The following is a 14,278-nucleotide window of genomic DNA, read 5'->3' as shown; positions in this document are numbered from 1 at the left end:
TGCCCTCTGCCACCCGGGAGCAGGCCTAAGCCAGCAGGTCGTTATCTCCCGAGGGGTCCCAGACTGCGAGAGGGCACAGGCCGGGCTGAGGGACCCCCCCTCCCCCCCGAGTGCACAAATTTTTGTGCACCGGGCCTCTAGTATGATATAATAGCTAATCACAAGCTTGTTGACAAATCCATGCTCTGCCTCTGTGTAGCTGTGAGGTTTGGGGCAAATTACACTCCTCACTCTTTCAGTTTGCACTTTTGTCAATTGGGAATAATAGTACCTACTTTATGTGGTTACTGTGAAGATTATATAAGCTCATAACTCTATAATATTTGTTCTACATCTAACATATGGGAAGCACATAATAATTCTTAACTATTAAGAGTTTTTGTTATTGTTGCTCATCTTCACCCAAGGATATTTTTTCCCATTGATTTTTTAGAGAGAGGGGGGAAGGGAGAGAGAGAGAGAAATAATGATTGGTTCTGCTCACACGCACCACGGCTGGGGATCAAACTTGCAACCCAGGTTCGTACCCTTATGGGAAATCAAACCCGGGACCCTTTGGTTTGAGGGCCAATGCTCTAACCACTGAGTAAAATGGTTCGGGGCTGTTAAGACTATTTTAAAAATTACGTACCAGTTATTGTGCTCATTGTTGTAACTATAATGATGAACACTGGAAGTTTCATTAAGGTCTGAGTCCTATGGTTTGGCCTAAATAAGTTTCAATTCTTTGTTATTTCAACTCACTGAACATTCCCAAGATAGGTGAAGTACAATGAATGACAAAGCTCAAAACTTGGTTCATGAGCAACATTTCAACTACATTTTAATAAATAATATTTTATTTTTCATAAAGTGAATTAATACATTTTTGCTTTAAGAGCAATGGGCAAACTAAGTGGCATAAGCTTGTTTCCTGGCTCTAAAATTAAAGCTAACTCTAAATTTTCTGAGGTGTTTTAGATATTTAAAGTAACAGATACTTTAAATTGAGGAGATTTTGCAAAATATATACATATATTTAAAGGAATGGTTGCAAGGTCCAAAGTTCCTTCCACGTGGCACCAAAAACATCCACACAGGATCCAACTTGAAGCTGCTCACTCTTGATGTAGGGACTTGTGTTTCAGAAACAGGAGCCATCTCTTGACAGCAGCGAAAGCTAGCATCAGTCTTCAAAACATTCTTGTCAACCATTCCTAACAGAAGTGGGAAGAAAAAACAAATAAACCCCAAAGACCTTGGAATCTACCAACATTGACCTACAACCCAGAACAGGATGTATTAGAGGTTCAGTTTCATTCCCACATAAACATCTCCTAGTCATTATGCTGACACCAAAAAAAGAAGTTGAGCAAATCATTCACAAACCAGAAGTAGGGCAGCATGATTTAAACTGGGAGTCAGGGTCAGAGAAGCCACTGGGGCCTGTGGAACTAGACAGGGAGGAGGGTTTTCCATGTGGGAGACACTGACCAAAGTCATTCTCACTCACTGAGCTTTACTCTGGCTAATTCCATTCATAGCACTGTGATTGCTAAGCGTAAAGGGTGGTAGAATGGAAGAGACCATAGCACTGTGATTGCTGAGTGTAAACAGGTAGGATGGAAGACAAATTTCAAGTAATTTATATTTGAACTAGAGGCCTGGTGCACAAAAATTTGTGCACTCGGAAGGTACCTCAGCCCGACCTATGCCCTCTTGCAGTCTGGGACCCCTCAGAGGATGTTCACCTGCTGGCTTAGGCCCGCTCCCTGGGGGATCAGGCCCAAGCTGATAGTCAGACATCCCTCTGGCAGCCCGGCAGCCCTTGGGGGATGTCCACTTACCAGCAGGGAGCAGACCTAAGCTGCAGTCGGACATCGTTAGTGCTGCTGAGGAGGCAGGAGAGGCTCCTGCCACCACTGCTGTGCTGGCAGCCATCAGCCTGGCTTGTGGCTGAGCAGAGCTTCCCCTGTGGGAGCACACTGACCACCAGGGGACAGCTCCTGCATTGAGCATCTGCCCCCTGGTGGTCAGTGTGTGTCATAGTGACCAGTCATTCCCAGTCATTCTGCTGTTAGGGTCAATTTGCATATTACCCTTTTATTATATAGGATAATGCTTAATCATTTTACAATCATGTCTTTTTATTAAAAGGGTAATATAAACTCATAAAATAAGAGAAGTGAACAAAACCATGTGTACTCTCACCTTTCTAAACACCTAATTGAATCATTGAGTCATTTGGATTAATCTTTTCTGGTCTTTTTTATGTTAAAAATGTATATCTGTTTTGCCTTCTCTTTTTATATTTTTCATTGGACGGCACAACCAATCTTTGTAATGATTGTATGATATTTCCTTATATAGATGATATTCTGTAGTGAAATTCTATACTTTCTTATTGTTGGACACTGAGCTCTTTTTATTTTATTTTTGTCATTAAAAATAGTGGTGCACTGGACATTTGGTACAGATATCTAATGTAGTACTTTGGATTATCCCTTTGGATTGATTCCTAGATTCAAAATCACTGAGTCAATTGTGTGAGCATTTTTATGATTTTTGTTACAAATTCCTTTTACTCAGAAAATGTGAGAAAACAGCATCACTCTATTTTCATTGATTTCAAATAAAATGATGTTAGCATTGAATGAAAATTGTTAATTAGAAAAGCAAATGTTAATATTCTATTGTTATTTAATTTTGCATTTCTAATTTTCTCCATATTTTGGGTATTGTCTCTTCCCTGATTGGCTGTCATAACTTTGCCTACCAGAATCATAGTGTTTTCCTTATTATTTTTTTACAGTTTTTCCATGTAAAAGATATTGACCATATTACAAATAATTCTTGAAAATACCTTTTCATAGTGCATTGCTAGTCTTTAAATCTATTTTTAAGTATGGTCTTTGACATAGAAAGTGGCATTCAATAGTTAACATTTTTTTAAAATGAAGATAAAACTATTTATCTGAAGGTTATTTTTTAACCCAGTGATATGTTCTTTGTAACATAAGTCATAGAAAGCACTCATATATGCAAATATTTCCCCACAGATGCCACATTTGAACAATCAGCAGCCAGACTGGTCTATTCATTGTTCCTCCAAAGTCCTGTGTCCTCTATTCTGAACATTCTTTTTCTTTCTCCACAAAGACTTTGCTCATACTCAATAGGCAGCTATTTCTTTTTTGAATTCCTATAACTTCAGTTGGCACTATCCATAGTGTATCTTGTATTGTTATGTAATTGTCTTCTAATATGTTTTGTCTCCTCAAAGTCATAATTATTGCCTGTTTATATCTTCCACAGTACATGACAGCTTGGAAAATGAGCTGCTGAATTGGGAGCAGCCAATGTGAGATTTAGTAGAATATAGAGAGGAAACTGTGAGTCTATAAAGTTTTCAGAAATTTAGTTTAAGAAATCTTATTTAAGAGTTAATTTTCCAAATGAGGATTTAGAAATTGTGTCATTAGAAGAAGCAACTGGCTAGTGGAAATGGATATATTGCAAATAATGACTAGTGGAAAGTGGTATAAAATTCACACTACTACACAAAGCACAAAGGAACTTCTGGCTTCAATCGGTATCTCTCTCCAGGAACAGGGGTGCTCCTGATCATGCTGAGGAAACCCACAGCTTACCAGATTTTCATCCAGGCTTATTCTAGGTGTTCTTAATGGTTTTTCTCCTCCTCGGATTCATCAGGTATTTCTGTAGGCTGCTGAGTCTAGAAATTAAGACAGGAGATAACAGTCACATTTTAAGACTGTTAATAAGAGTCAGATCTATAAAGCAGTACTGGTTGATGTTGTGACAGGCCTTTTTATTATGTAAAGGTAAAGACAAAATGGGGGGGGGGCAGGGTAAGGGTTTAAGGCAGTGATTCTCAACCTTCCTAATGCCATGACCCTTTAATACAGTTCCTCATGTTGTGGTGACCCCAAATTTCATTGTTACAAATTGAACATAATTAAAGCATAGTGATTAATCACAAAAACAATATGTAATTATATAGTGTTTTCCGATGGTCTTAGGCGACCCCTGTGAAAGGGTCGTTTGACCCCCAAAGGGGTCGCGGCCCACAGGTTGAGAAACGCTGGTTTAAGGGGAAATGGGAAGGGAGCTGTCCCAGAAACATAGCCAGGATCCAACATCAGGGAGAAAAAGCATCCTATAAAATAAAGGCTAATATGCAAATTGTCCCCTCCAAAGTTTGACATGTGCTATGACATGTGCTGACCACCAGGGGGTGGCTCGGAATGAAGGAAGGCTCTGGCCAGCAGCCAGCAGCTAGGGAAGGAAAGTCCCAATTGGCCCTGATCGTGGGCCAGGCCTAGGGACCCTACCCATGCACAAATTTTGTGCACCGGGCCTCTAGTCTACTAAATCACCCAATTTGATAATTTCTGTATGTCTCACTAACTGATGCTTCTAATATTTAATGGGCTGTCTCTCTCTTTCACACTACTTCCTCTGTATCAATAACCATTGTGCAATCAATTTTTTTAATTATGAAAAAGCAGCACAATGGGGGCATTGTACAGGAAGATCATTAGCATCCCTGATTCTCTCTTCCATTCCATAAAATAATGCTGTTAAGCTAACCCTACAAACCTGGCAACTGGCCAGGACTAAGGAGAAAGAAGGCCTAATCAGTGGGCTCTAGAAGCCATAATATTTTATCTTAACTCTCCTCCTCCTCACTTTAAAAAAAATGTAATTTCCCTTTGTTATATTCTTGTCTTCAGCAGCAACTGTGTTGGAAGAATTAGAGGAGGTTACTGTACCCATATTTTTAAGAAACATAATATGAGGAGAACAAAAGAAGTTTGAAGAAGTAGTTTACAAAGTTCAGAAGGGATTTACAGAGAATAATGGAAGTTAAGTGTTTGGATTGTTTGCTATGCATCAGACACTTTCCATTTAATCTCCACAGCAGCACTATGAGATAGGTATTGCTATTATCTTATTCTTATAGATGGGGAAAGTGATGCTTAGGCAGGTTAAGAAATTGTCCAAGGTCACATGTCTAATAAGTGATGGAACCAGGAGACAAACTCAGGAATTTCATGCCAGTATCCACATCCTTAGTCCCTAGGCTACTGGGTTAGGAGATCCAGGTAATAAGCAACACCCAGAAGAAGTTTTGAGGAAAAGCTTTCCCAGGAAGACTACAAAATACTTCAGGAGGGAGTGAACCTCCTTCTATTATGCAGGATGGGAACTTGGTATTAAAGAAGAGCGTTGACCTCTTGAAGGCCAGGGAACTTAGATACATTTGAATCAAAGACACCTTCACTGTCCCCATAGAACTATTAGGATAGTATAACCACCTTTCATTCAACATACACTTGTGAGGAGAGATTGGGGGAATGGGGAGACGAGCATGCATTTTCAGAATTTTATGCCTATTGCTAATCAAGCAAGTGGACTTCATTGATATACAATGTATTTTTAAACAACCAAATACATAATTTTCTGGCTTGTGTATTTGTAGCAAACACTCCTCAGACTCTGGGTATTACAATTTGCATCTCCTGGAGTAATACAACCAGCTTGACAGAGATTGGAATTGAAAGTAAACTACCTAAGATCCAGCCTACCTGTAGGAGGTTACTGTACCCATATTTTTAAGAAACATAATATGAGGAGAACAAATAGATATTGTGAGGGACTTTCACTCTACTTCTCTTTGCCCCAGTTTCATTTCCAGGGGCCTATAGTGTTTATTAAGTTGGGATCTTTGTGCAAAGTAGTGGAGGGTTTTGAAAATCCCAAGATCTCCAAGTAACCTATTCAATTTCATCATGAAATTAACCAGTCTTTGTCAGCTGTTCTGAATAACTTCGGTTAACCTAGTTATATTACAGCATTTATTATTGAGCTTCTGCTTTGTGACAAGCACTGTGAAAACAGGGGCAAGCTGCCTTCAGGTTGGAAGATCCCCAGTGCACAGCTGAGGGGAATTTAAGCCTTCAGTCAGAGTTTCAGCGCAAGGTGGAGGAGTGGGAGGGCCATGCACACTACAACCGCAGCCATTCGGTAGTGCCTGGTGGCTTATGTGATTCAAGAGGAATATATTGGCATCTCCTGAACTTTGTTTTTCATTTCTGTAATATTTACTTCAAAATAGAAATACAATTTCCATTGTATCTTTTGCTAAGAGTAAGTGCTCATCTCAAAGTCTACAAAATGATTAGCTGGTGAAATCATTCAGAATAAAAGAAACACATTGGTAGTTTCAATAAATGCAAAAATATCTTTTATCCAAAATACAACTTTAAAAAAATAATACTTTAAATTTACCTTGGTAGGTTTTTCAAACTGAAGGTCTTCTTCATATAGTGTGCTTGAAGCTGGTTAAAAACAAACAAACACTACGTTAGTTCAAGCACTGAAACAAAGGATTGTTTAATCTCTCACAGTGAGGGCCTGTGATCTGAAATTGGTGGCAATCCCAATTGGTGGGAAGAAGAGCCACTTTTTAAAAATAGGATTAACAGTGTTTTATTATAAAGATTATGTAACAAATATGCAGAAAGTTTGGAAAATAGAGAAACAGAATCATCTATTGTCCCACCATCATCACACAAACACACAAGCATACACACACACACACACACACACACACACACACACACATATATATATATATGAAAGTATTACATATGTCCCCCAGGTATTCACCACACTATTGTCTGTGACCAGGGGTTTTGCATGTATGCATGCATACAAGTCCTTTGGTTGATCTTTTCCCAATCACCCGCACCTTCCCTTTGAAATTCAACAGTCTGTTCTATGTATCGAAAGCACCAGGCTCATTGGTAAGCAGCAGGATACATAAGAAAGTAAATAAGTTATGTTCCATGCTTTCTTGTGGTTTATATTCTAATGGAGTAGACAGACCATCAAACGTACAAATAAAAATTACAATATGAAAAAATAGTACTGCATGCAATAACGGGCTATAGGAGCACATGGGAGAATGCAATTTTGTGAATTTGAGATGTTATCAGTGATGGCTCCATGAAGAAGCTGAAATTTAAAGGCTAAGAAGAGATTAGCTTCAGGGAATGGGGAGATGTGAGGAGGGGGATACTTAGAGAGGTTCGAACAGGAGTATGCTAAGGTATAGGAATGAGAGACCACCAGCTCTCATTACCATGTTGATGTGGCTCAGTTTTAGAGTGAGAAGGGAAGATGGCTGATAAATGGGCAGATGGTGAAGGTTCCAATATCACGTCCTGCTTATACTTAATCTAAAACCCTTCAAATGATAACAGTATTGTGTGTCCATATGGATTCAGTTTTATAACTGTAACATAAAAAAATAAAATTTATTCAAAATAAGCAACATAATGTTACATACATCATTGCTATTTTTACTTGGCATATGTCATTGGTCTTTTTCAAATTACAATGTGGGAAATCAATTGTTGATTGATATGATAATTTAATCAATCGTATTTATCATTAGACATTTGATTACTTCTAATATTTGTTTTTATAAATAATGCTCAAATTACCATTTTTTTACTGCTTTTGCTTTATTTTTTCAGAGTAAATGTCTAGAAATTATATTATTATTAATTTAGCTTTTTATTGAAGTATAATGACATAAATAGAAATTATATTACTTAAACAAAAGATGCAGATGCATTTCATAGCTTTGGGAATCTTGTGATAAGTTTATCAATTTAACTGATATCAAGAAAGTAAGAATATATATTAGATTCACTACATTTTTTTTGGTCAATAGGCTTTATAATTATTTTTTTAAATCTCACTAATTAAATAAATGAAACAAATTCTATTTCTTTAAATATTAGCAGTTTTAAAAACACTCAAAACATTTAAACACATGAAGGCTAAGTAAAATGTTATTAAACAATGAATGGATTACCAATGATATCAAGAAAGAAATAAAAAAAGCCTTCTGTAAACAAATGAAAATGAACACACAACAACCTAAAATCTATGGGTTACAGCAAAAGCAGTCCTGAGAGAGAAGTTCTGCATAACAGGCCTACCTCAAAAAACAAGAAAAACTTTTCATAAGTTATCTAACCCTACAACTTAAAGAATTAGAAAGAGAACAACAAGAAAAGCCTTGAGTAAGTAGAAGGAAGGAAATAATAAAGATTAGAGGAGCAATAAATGACATGGAGGCTAAAAAAAAAAAAAAAAAACAGTACAAAAAATCAATGAAACCAAGAGCTGGTTCTTTGAAAAGATAAACAAGATTGATAAACCATTAGTCAGACTCATCAAGAAACAGAGAGAACACAAATAAATAAAATCAGAAACAAAAGTGGTGAAGTAACAGCTGACCCTACAGAAATACAAAGGATTGTAAGAAAAGACTTTGAACAACTACATGCCAACAAACTGGACAACCTGGGTGAAATGGAAAATTCCTAAAAAAATATAACCTTCCAAAACTGATTCAGGAAGAATCAGAAAACCTGAGTAGGCCATTATTTGCAGATGACATGATAGCAATGATGAAATTGAAGCAGCAATAATAATAATAAAAATTCCCAGCAAACAAAAGCCCTGGTCCAGATGGTTTCAGAGGGCAGTTTCACCAAACCTTCAAAGAAGAGCTAACACATATCCTCCTCAAAATATTCAAAAAAATCCAAGAGGAAAGAACACTTTCAAGCTTTATTTATGAGGCTAGCATTAGCATAATTCCCAAAACCAGATAAAGACACTACAAAGAAAGAGAATTACAGGCCAATATCCCTGAAGAACATAGATGCTAAAATCCTCAATAAAATGTTAGCAAATCAGATCCAGCAATTTATTAAAAAGATCATACATCATGACTAAGTGGGATTTATCCTGGGGATGCAAGGCTGGTACAATATTTGCAAATTAATAAATGTATTACATCTCCTAAACAAATTGGAAGACAAAAATCACATGATCATATCAATTGACACAAAAAACATTTGATAAAATCCAACACACTTTTTTGATAAAAACTCTCAATAAAGTGGGAATATAGGATTCATATCTCAACATAATAAAGGCCATATCTGATAAACCTACAGCAAACATCATACTCAATGGGAAAAAACTAAAACCATTTCCCCTAAGAACAGGAACAAGACAGGGATGTAACTTTCACCACTATTATTCAACATAGTAATGGAAGCTCTAGCTTCAGTGATCAGACAAGAAGAAAAAATAAAAGGCATCGAAATTGGATAGAAGGAAGTTAAGCTCTCATTATTTGCAGATGACATGATATTGTATATAGAAAACCAGAAAGACTCTATCAACAAAACTACTAGATTTAATAAATGAATTTGACAACGTTGCAGGATACAAAATTAACACCCAGAAATCGATAGCATTTTTATACCATCTACCATTGCAACAACAAAAAAATTTTAAGATACTTAGGAATAAACTTAACTAAAGAGGTAACATACTTACACTCTGAAAACTACAGGATGTTGAAAAAAAGAGAGGGAGAAAGATATAAACAAGTGTAAGAATATAGAGTGTTCGTGGCTTGGTAAAATTAAAATGTCCACTCTGCCCAAAGCAACTACAGATTCAATGCAATCCTTGTTAAAATATAAATGGCATATTTCACAGATATAGAACAAATACCCCCAAAATTTATATGGAATTAAAAATGACCTCGAATAACTGCAGCAATCTTGAAAAAGAAGAACAAAGTAGGAGGAATCACAATACCAGATATCAAGTTACACTATAAAGCCACTCTAATCAAAGCAGCCTGGCACTAGCACAATAACAGTCATATAGATCAATGGAACAAAATAAACAGCCCAGAAATCAACCCAAGCCATTACATTCAAATAATCTTTGTCAAAGGAGACAAAAACATACAATAGTGTCAAGACAGCCTTTTCAATAAATAGCGTTGGAAAATTGAATAGGTACATGCAGAAAAACAAAACTAGACCACCAACTTATAGCATACACAAGAATAAACTCAAAATGGATAAGGCTTAAATGTAAGTCATGAAACCATAAATATCCTAGAAGAAACCATAGGCAGCAAAATGTCAGACATCTCTCCTAGCAATACCTTCGCAGATATATCTCCTAGGGCAAAGGAAACTAAGGAGACATAAAGAAATAGGACTACATCAAAATAAAAAAGCTTCTGCACTGCAAAAGAAACCATCAACCAAACAAAAAGGGAGATGACTGTAGGGGAGGCCATATTTGGCAATGATACATCTGATAAAGATTTAGTATCCAAAACATATAAGGAACTGATACAACTTAACAAAAGAAAAACAAACAATCCAATTAAAAAATGAGCAAAGACCCAAATAGGCACTTCTCCAAAGTGGACTCACAGAAGGTCAAGAGATATATGAACAAATGCTCAAAGTCACTGATCATCGGAGAGATGCAAATTAAAACGACAATGAGGTATCACTTCACACCTGTCAGATTGGCTCCCGTCAACAAATCAACAAATGACAAGTGCTGGTGAGGATGTGGAGAAAAGGGAATCCTAGTACATTACTGGTGGGAATGCAGATTGGTGCAGTCATTATGGAAAACAGTATGGAGTTTCCTCAAAAAATTAAATACGGAACTGCCATTTGACTCAGTGATCCCACTTCTATGAATATATCCTAAGAGATCCGAAACACTAATCAGAAAGAAGGTATGCATCCCTATGTTCATAGCAGCACAATTTACAATAGCTAATATTTGGAAACAGCCCAAGTGCCCATCAGTAGATGAGTGGATAAAAAAGCTGTGGTACTATTACACCATGAAATATTATGCAGTAGCAAAAAATATTTTGAGACAGCATGGAGGGACCTGGAGAGTATTATGCTAAACAAAATAAGCCAGTCAGAGAAAGACAAGTATCACATAATCTCACTCATATGTAGAATCTAATGAACAAAATAAACCGATGAACAAAATAGATCCAGAGACATAGAAGCATGGAACAGACTATGGAATCTCAGAGGAAAGATGGAGGTGGGTTGGTGGGAGGGAAGAGATTAAGCAAATAACTTGTATGCATATATATGACCCATAGACATAAATAATAGGGTGGTGAAGGCCTGGGGCAGGGTGTGTAGGCAGGTTAGAAAAGATCAATGTGGGGGAAAGGGGACATATGTAATACTTTCAACAATAAAGTTTTTTTTAAAAAAAATATATATATATGCAGTGTTAAACATTTTTTCACATTTTATTTTCAATGTAAATTTCCTCTGAATTATCTTTTACTGATCTACCTAAAACTTATTTTCACAGTTTTAATCAATGGCATAATAGCAGATATTAAATAATAATTTAATGTTTATCATGAGAAATTTGTATGAAGTTTATTAAATAGATATTCATTCAGTTCCAGTGATTTACATCTCTGTTGCTCAGACAGTATAACACTGTTATTAGTATTATTATTATATAATATATTTTAATTTTTGGGAAGAGCTACAAGTTCCCTCACTGATAATTTTTTTCATATTATATTTATAATTGTACATGTTTAATTCTTATAGATGAAATATAGAATAATTTATACCTATAACATAGACATTTTTAGTACCACAAATATTTTAATGCATCCATTAAAAATGTAAAAGGATTCCTCAGTACTCTAGACAGGATGAATACAATTTTCAGATATGTATATAGCTATTTTATAAATGGAAAGTAAGTTCTCAATTGCTCAAGGAAACCTAACTCACATTCTTGTGTTCCTGGAACAGGTGATTTAAGTGAAGGTACAAACTTTTTAGTGTTCCATCTGAATTTTTTCTTATCAATCGAAGTCTGAACAATCATTACCTTTGTGAAATTCTCAGTGCCTTGTATCTGAAAGTTGACAGACTATAAGTTAATTTCTGAATAAATATCATACCATTAAATGTTCCTCTTGTAAGCTCCTATCCCAAGCCCTCTCTAAATATCTGTGCCTGAAAATTGAAAATATCATTAGATATTAGAAGATATCTTAAAACCTCTGGACATGCTGGTTTTATGAAAGTCAGTATTCCATATACTTTCACTGATTTTTAAATATTTTGCTCATTTCTCTTAAAGTAAGAAAAAATGATCAAGAGTTAATTTTCAATGGCCCCTTAAAATATCACCCAAAGAGTTTTTTGGGGGGATTGTTTTTTATTTTTCACATGGCAGAAAGCAAGTTTAAAATACCGTGGCATTCCAGGCATGTAATTCAGCATAGAGAATATAGTCAATAATATTGTAATAACTATGTGCCAGTGGGTACTTGAATTATCAGGGTGGAGGGGATCACTTCATAAATTACGTAATTGTCTAAACACTATGCTAAACACCTGAAACTAATATAAAATAATAGTGAATGTCAACAGTAATTAAAAAATTACGGGAGTTCCAGAAATCCAACTGTGTGTTGTGGCTGTTTTCAGTGTGCTCTGAATAACATAGGTCCCCAGATCCACAGTGAGCAGGGCTTTATCCCTAGGGGAGTGGACAGAGTTGGGCAGGCTTTGGGCTGCCATGAGATTCTCCTGTTAGGCCTTCTACATTCACAGCTAGTACCCACACCAATGTTCTGTTATTATGTATTCAAGACTAGAGGTTGAGAGCACCATAGTGAAGAATAACATTTAGCTTCCTGTCAGTGGACATCACATTGGTATTGGTGGTGTTCTACTTAGAAAATTTTCTTATAACCATTTCTCACCTCAGGATTTCTCTTAGTCCCACCTCGTGTTTCTTTTGGGTTCCAGATTTAGCCTGTAAGTACTTTTATCAAAGCTGTAAATGTTTTATTTAGTGTATTTTTTGCTTCTTTCCACTTGGCTGAGAGGTTTTTTGAGGGAAAGGTGCAAGTTTCATTTGTCTTGATCACTTTAGCATCTAGCACTGTTTCTGAACACACAATGCAGTATACACATGATGTGTTGTGGAATTGTACATCTGAACCTGTATAATTTTGTTAACCAGTGTCACGCCAATAAATTCAATAAAATGAATAAAAATTTAAAAATTAAAATATATACCTAATTTAATTGGTTCTAGGCTCCCTTTCCATTTACTTTCTGTAGCTGTATTTTATATGTCCACTGATTTCTCCCTACACATGCCCACTTATTCTACCCCAACATACATACACGCACACATGATGCGTGTGTGTGCGCACAGTCTTTTTTCTTTCCTTCTTCACATGGCATAGCTTTTCATTTTTATTGGAAGAAAACTTGGCAGCTTGAAAATGAGGTGTTCTTCACTTTTACATCCATTGCAGTGTAGCTGGGGAAGTACCACTGGTACTCAGTTCAGCATGGGCCCAGAAGAATGTTTTTAGGGTAGTATTGATACAGCGCAGAGAGTGTGGTCCTTTTGCAATGTCTAAATGAGCTTAATAGGCCCTCTTTTGCTATTTACCACTGAAAAATTTAACTGTGGCCAAAATGTACAGCTTTGCCTGCTTCATTGACATTGAGCAGGCATTGCTTGGTGTTTGGGCCACTCAGTGCCAAAGCAATCAATGAACTTGGGATAGGTGTGTGTTTATGGAGTGAGATGGGAAAGGAAGAGAATAGGAAAGGGGAAAGGTGACAATTTTTCTAACATTAATACATTGTTGGACATATAGCATACAAACCTTGAAACATGAATCAATATTTCTTTACCTGATGGCATGTTAAAGGAATTAAGGAAGGTGCTTTATAAGCTTTTCGCAAATGACAATCTTCTACAGCTCCATGTATAAGGATGACATAAATAACATGTTCATCATAGATGTCACATTTGGTGCTCTTTGGTATATCTTTTACATAAACATTAGAGAGCTTTAATTGCATCTTGTAGGTCCAATCCTGGAGGGAAAATTTTTTTGTAGTCCACTTTTTGTTTATAAAGTTTAATATAAATTCCTTAATAGTTAATTTCTAACAGTACTTGAATGTAATTTCACTCAGAGAAAAGGATATATTTACATAAACACCTCTTACCTCATAGGATAAATGTTCCCTGATTTTTTGGGCAGTAATAGATAGTCCAAGCTTTAGCCACATTTTATATTCAATGTCAGGAGCCAAGTATTCAAAAGCATCGTACAAGTGACTTTTGGGAATAAAACATGTCTGGAAAAAGCGAGATATAAATTTAATATTTTATTCTGTTCATTTATAGTTTAAGGAAATAAGCTTTACTCATTTATCTATAATATTAAACCTAAAAAAATCTAATCTAATAAAAGAGAAACATGCAAATTGACTGCACCTCCACTACGCTCCAAGCCACACGACCAGCCAATCAGAGCGACTATATG

The 14,278-nt window shown here is 36.1% G+C and overlaps 1 protein-coding gene across 1 annotated transcript in view; it reads right to left on the bottom strand.

Annotated features, from left to right (window-relative positions):
• Positions 1-965: 965 nt before the first annotated feature.
• Positions 966-14,278, bottom strand: part of SLC9C1 (solute carrier family 9, subfamily C (Na+-transporting carboxylic acid decarboxylase), member 1) — a 101,142-nt gene continuing 87,829 nt past the window's right edge. The window contains exons 25-30 of the mRNA XM_005873327.2: positions 13,959-14,090; positions 13,638-13,823; positions 11,703-11,829; positions 6,295-6,344; positions 3,630-3,715; positions 966-1,196 (exon numbers count right to left, since the gene is read on the bottom strand). Coding sequence (XP_005873389.1) covers positions 3,662-3,715; positions 6,295-6,344; positions 11,703-11,829; positions 13,638-13,823; positions 13,959-14,090 — 549 coding nt within the window. The 3' untranslated portion in view covers positions 966-1,196; positions 3,630-3,661. The remainder of the gene's footprint in view (positions 1,197-3,629; positions 3,716-6,294; positions 6,345-11,702; positions 11,830-13,637; positions 13,824-13,958; positions 14,091-14,278) is intronic.

This window comes from Myotis brandtii, unplaced genomic scaffold (assembly GCF_000412655.1).
Source record: "Myotis brandtii unplaced genomic scaffold, ASM41265v1 scaffold406, whole genome shotgun sequence".
Taxonomy (NCBI): domain Eukaryota; kingdom Metazoa; phylum Chordata; class Mammalia; order Chiroptera; family Vespertilionidae; genus Myotis; species Myotis brandtii.
The sequence above is the reverse complement of the archived record's forward strand: the minus strand, read 5'-3'. Positions and strand labels throughout refer to the sequence as shown.